Here is a 5,763-nt window from a genome sequence, read left to right as displayed (position 1 = left end):
CATCTCTCAGCGTAAATATATATATATATATATATATATATATATATATATATATATATATATATATATATATATATATATATATATATATATTCTACTCCCCCATGATTGTTTTGCATCCTGTATCGTTGTTTGCGATATTTGAATAATATATATATATATATATATATATATATATATATATATATATATATATATATATATATATATATATATATATATATATATATATATATATGCAGTAATTGTGTAGGTGTTTCTGTACATTGCCCGTAGATCTTAAGTATATACTAATAACGTACATTTAAATATAACTATACATTTTATAATTAAGTGTTGAAGGTCTAGTGGTGAAGCTGTGTATGTTGATCACTAGCTTCACTGTCTCTCTGAACCACTAGCCTCTTTAGTCTGTGTTATACAGTAGTCTTACTTAGAATACAGTAAATACAAGGGAGTTCCTCGACTCCTTGTATTCAATATACAATATTACGGTAGAGCGATAGGAGAGGGCGATAACTACTCTCCTCCCACCCATCGTGCCTGAGTGTCACTCTAGCCTCGAGCAGCGCCCACTCTGGACACTTGCTCAGTAAATTATCCCAACACACAACGTGCAAAATGAAAAAAAAAGGATATCAAGAAATCAACTTGAAGTCACTGCTGATGGTAATGACGGAAACTGATACTGATGAAGTCGTGTATAAAGCTTGAGTGTTTTCCTCTCTGGGCTTCAGCTCAGTGTCTAGTAATATTCGGACTAGCCCATGTTAGGACTCAGATGAGGAGCCCCCTTAAGATCTAGTAGAACAGGCTAGGTGAAGCAGACGGTTAGCGACTCAGTGGTACAACTTGGTACTACGCACATGTAAACAAAGCCTGTCTCTTGGTACTGCAGTCACTTACTGCCATCAGTAAGCGCCTCACCGAGCGTGACTACAGTATTAGCAACCAATGGTCGAGGTGCGGAGCTAACAACATAGTTTACTTAAGGTGCAGTTAGCTCATCCCAGTAATGCCAAACTCAAAGGAGCTTCACTTTAACATATAGCTGGATAAGCAAGTCTCAATTATTGCACTATTATAAACATCGTCCTACTATGCTTATTTACACACGCATCAAAAGTAAATCTCCATCCACTTCATTCCTATTTACAAACTCCACCTCATTATTTTTCTTTGCCCAAGGGCCCAAGAAGGAGTGAGGGGAAACTATCACAAGATGGGCATCCTCCAATCTTCTACGTGGAATTTCCCTGCCAGCACCAAGGTCATGCCCGCCACCCACGCCCACCAGCACGCCCCTACGCCCATGCTGCAGGGACCCGGCCGCTCACCGCTGATTCTCTGAGGGCTGGGCACGTTGTCGATGACTTCGGCCAGTACGAAGAGGGAGAGACGCACATCATGGAGGATCCTGGGCACCCGTTTGTTGATCATCTCCGCTATCTTGTTGATGGCTTTCTCACACAGGTTCTGCAATGACAATGGTTGCTAGTGAAAAAGGGAAACTAGTTGTAGAATGATAATGGGTGGTAGTGAATAAGGTATACCAATTGTGGAAAGATAGTGGACGGAAATGAACAAGGGACTAAAAGTTGCAAAATAATCGTGAATTATGGACAGTGGTTTGTGAATGATAATGTTTGATGGTAAAGCAGCGACCAAGAGATCTGAAATAAGAGTGAAGCAAGGACCAGAGGTTCTAGAATAAGTGATTGGTAGTGAACCAGAGAACATCATTTGTAAAATGACAGTGGATGCCGCACACCCAAATACCAAATAGCCTTTCTAGATCCAATGCAACGTTTACCATTGTCGAGCAAGGTGACTAGTGCCGTCTACTTAGGTTAATCTTTTCCTTGCACAGTTGCACACACTTCGCTATGGTAACTCCTCACAAACCACTCAATGAAATGTAAATCAAATATGAGAGACCTGGGAGTTATAATGCCAGAGGATCTCACGCTCAAGGAGCACAACAATATGATCGCAACTGCTAGGAAAATACTAGGTTGGATAACTAGAACCTTCAGAACAAGACATGCCAAGCTAATGGTACTCTTCACTTTGCTCGTTCTCTCTAGACTGTGTCAAGTCATGCGAAACTGTTGAGCTGGAAAATGTGCAGTCTTGATTCATGGACTGAACACATTAACTCCAGGCTGAGGGACTGATTACCTCAAACTCCTCCTCATCTTCCACCTTTCTCTACATTGGACTGAAGAAGCCATTGGCTGGCGAAATGTTTCCAAATGTTGCACAAGTGTCTTATTTATCAGATGAAAAGACGACTAGCGTGAGAAATAGATTGAGGCTCAAGATATGCGGGGAATTCAGGAAAGTAGATAAGGACAGAACGTTTGAAATGTGATGTACAGGGTCGTGGAGGCATATATTAGAAACTACAGACTTAGACGGAATCATTTTTTCTGTCTCAGTGAGCTCGATGAAGAGATAAAGGCCAACTCAAAATTCTGTTTCTAAGCTAGGGTTGATTGGGTTTAAAAGACCAGGAAATAATAATGCGGGCTGACGAACGCACTCACCCGCTCCTCCTGCATCATGTAGCGAGAGTAGGTGGTGTTGGTGACGCCGGAGGAGACCTGGAAGTGCCTCACTTGTAGCACCAGATTGTCCTCCGTCTGCTGGAACACCTCCAGCAGGCACTCCTCCTGCAAGTAAACAACACCTGCTCTTAGGGACTATGATGACTAATCATGTGGAAGTCTCAGTTGTTTATATGTTATTTAAATGATGTTAATTTATTTCAACAACTGAGGAATATCTTCGGCTGAAAAGAATAACAGTACTGTCTGGTATACCTTAAAAAACTACTAACTAGATCAATACTTCGCAGGAACACAAGAACAGTTACCTAAAAGATTTGTCTCAAGCTCTAGAACATTACCTCCAGGTGGTCCACCACTCTTCTCCATGACTTTGCATACTATACATGTCAGTGACACTGGTCTGTAGTACAATGCTGCCTGTCTGTATCCTTTCCTAAAAATTAGGACTAAATTTGCTGTCTTCCACACTTCTGGCAGTCGCCCTGTTTTGACAGATTTATTGAAGATTGTTGTTAGCGGCACACACACTGCCTCTGCTCCCTCTCTCAGGACCCACAGAGAGACGTTGTCCGATCCCACCACCTTGAGGTATCTAGTTCACCTAGCAGTTGCTTCACCTCCTCCGTTGTCTGTAGTGTGTCCAGAACTTTCTGTTGTACTCTACCGCCTCGGTGTGTGTGTACTCTGGGTTAGTCACAGCTGTTGGCCCGCCTCATTGCTGGTCCACTTTTAATAAACCTATTTTGTGTTGTTACCTGTGTGAGTGCTTGCCTGAGTGTGTACTCACCTAATTGTACTCACCTAATTGTGGTTGCAGGGGTCGAGACTCAGCTCCTGGCCCCGCCTCTTCACTGATCGCTACTGGATCCCCTCTCTCTCTGCTTCCTGAGCTTTGTCATACCTCTTCTTAAAACTATGTATGGTTCCTGCCTTCACTACTTCACTTGCTAGGCTATTCCACTTGCTGACAACTCTATGACTGAAGAAATACTTCCTAACGTCCCTGTGACTCGTCTGAGTCTTCAGCTTCCAGTTGTGACCCCTTGTCCCTGTGTCCCCTCTCTGGAACATCCTATCTCTGTCCACCTTGTCTATTCCCCGCAGTATCTTGTATGTTGTTATCATGTCTCCCCTGACCCTTCTGTCCTCCAGTGTCGTCAGTCCGATTTCCCTTAACCTTTCCTCGTACGACATTCCCTTGAGCTCTGGGACTAGCCTTGTTGCAAATCTTTGTACTTTCTCTAACTTCTTGACGTGCTTGATCAGGTGTGGGTTCCAGACTGGTGCTGCATACTCCAGTATGGGCCTAACATACACAGTGTACAGTGTCTTGAACGATTCCTTATTAAGGTATCGGAACGCTATTCTCAGGTTTGCCAGGCGCCCGTATGCTGCAGCGGTTATTTGGTTGATGTGTGCCTCCGGTGATGTGCTCGGTGTTATGGTCACCCCAAGGTCCTTCTCCCTGAGTGAGGTCTGTAGTTTTTGTCCACCTAGCCTATACTCTGCGGTCTTCTTTGCCCCTCCCCAATCTTCATGACTTTGCATTTGGCTGGATTGAATTCGAGAAGCCAGTTACTGGACCACATGTCCAGCCTCTCCAGGTCTCTTTGCAGTCCTGCCTCATCCTCGTCCGATTTAATTCTTCTCATCAACTTCACGTCATCTGCGAACAGGGACACTTCAGAGTCTATTCCTTCCATCATGTCGTTCACATATATCAAAAATAGCACTGGTCCTAGAACTGACCCCTGTGGGACCCCGCTCGTAACAGGCGCCCACTGTGATACCTCTTCACGTACCATGACTCGTTGCTGCCTCCCTGTCAGGTATTCCCTTATCTATTGCAGTGCCCTTCCTTTTACGTGTGCCTGATCTCTTGTGGGGAACTGTGTCAAAGGCCTTCCTGCAGTCTAGGAAAACGCAATCTACCCACCCCTCTCTCTCGTGTCTTACTTCTGTTACCTTGTCATAAAACTCCAGGAGGTTTGTGATACAAGATTTGCCTTCCATGAACCCATGCTGGTTTTCATTTATAATCTTGTTCCTTTCCAGGTGTTCGACCACTCTCCTCCTGATAATCTTCTCCATGACTTTGCACACAATACATGTCAGAGACACAGGTCTGTAGTTTAGTGCCTCGTTTCTGTTTCCTTTCTTAAATATGGGGACTACATTAGCTGTCTTCCATTTCTCAGGTAGTTGCCCAGTTTCAAGGGATGTGTTGAAGATTATGGTTAGAGGCACACACAGCATCTCTGCTCCTTCTCTAAGGACCCATGGGGAGATGTTGTCCGGTCCCATCGCCTTTGAGGTGTCAAGGTCACTTAAGAGCTTCTTCACCTCCTCCTCAGTTGTTCGTATGTCATCCAACACTTGTTGGTATATTCCCTCTTGATGTTCCCTTCTGTGCTGTCTTCCCACAGCCCTTCCTGTCTCTACTGTAAAAACTTCCTTAAATCTCCTGTTCAGCTCCTCACATACCTCCTGATCATTTCTTGTGAGTTCTCCACCTTCTGTCCTTAATCTGATCACCTGGTCTTTGACTGTTGTCTTCCTCCTGATGTGGCTATACAACAGTTTCGGGTCAGTCTTGATTCTCGATGCTATGTCATTTTCATACTGTCGCTGGGCCTCCCTCCTTACCTGTGCGTACTCATTCCTGGCTCTGCGACTGATCTCCCTATTTTCGTGTGTTCTCTGCCTTCTGTACTTTTTCCATTCTCTATTGCACTTTGTTTTTGCCTCCTTACACCGTCGGGTAAACCAGGGGCTCGTTCTGGTCTTCCCATTGTTACTGTTGCCCTTGGGAATGAACCTTTCCACTGCCTCCTTGCATTTTGTTGCTAAATATTCCATCATTTCATTTACTGGCTTTCCTGCCAGTTCTCTGTCCCACTGGACCTCCCGCAGGAAGTTCTTCAACCCTATGTAGTCCCCTCTTTTATAGTCAGGCTTTTCCCATTCTACTCCTGTTATTCTCTCCACTTGCAGCTCTACTATGTATTCAAAGCACAGAACCACGTGGTCGCTAGCTCCTAGGGGACTCTCACACTTGATGTCCTCAATGTCTGAGCTGCCCAGGGTGAACACAAGGTCCAATCTTGCTGGTTCATCCTCCCCTCTCACTCTGGTAGTGTCCTTAACATGTTGGTGCATGAGGTTTTCCAGCACCACGTCCAGCATCCTG

The 5,763-nt window shown here is 44.4% G+C and overlaps 1 protein-coding gene across 1 annotated transcript in view; it reads right to left on the bottom strand.

Annotated features, from left to right (window-relative positions):
* Window positions 1-255: 255 nt before the first annotated feature.
* The window catches only part of LOC128689793 (uncharacterized), a 137,354-nt gene continuing 131,846 nt past the window's right edge, over window positions 256-5,763 (bottom strand). Inside the window, exons 16-17 of the mRNA XM_053778271.2 lie at window positions 2,550-2,675; window positions 256-1,476 (exon numbers count right to left, since the gene is read on the bottom strand). Of these exons, the coding sequence (XP_053634246.2) occupies window positions 1,216-1,476; window positions 2,550-2,675 (387 nt within the window). The 3' untranslated portion in view covers window positions 256-1,215. The remainder of the gene's footprint in view (window positions 1,477-2,549; window positions 2,676-5,763) is intronic.

This window comes from Cherax quadricarinatus, chromosome 22 (genome assembly GCF_038502225.1).
Source record: "Cherax quadricarinatus isolate ZL_2023a chromosome 22, ASM3850222v1, whole genome shotgun sequence".
Taxonomy (NCBI): domain Eukaryota; kingdom Metazoa; phylum Arthropoda; class Malacostraca; order Decapoda; family Parastacidae; genus Cherax; species Cherax quadricarinatus.
This window is presented reverse-complemented; position numbering and strand designations above follow the sequence as displayed.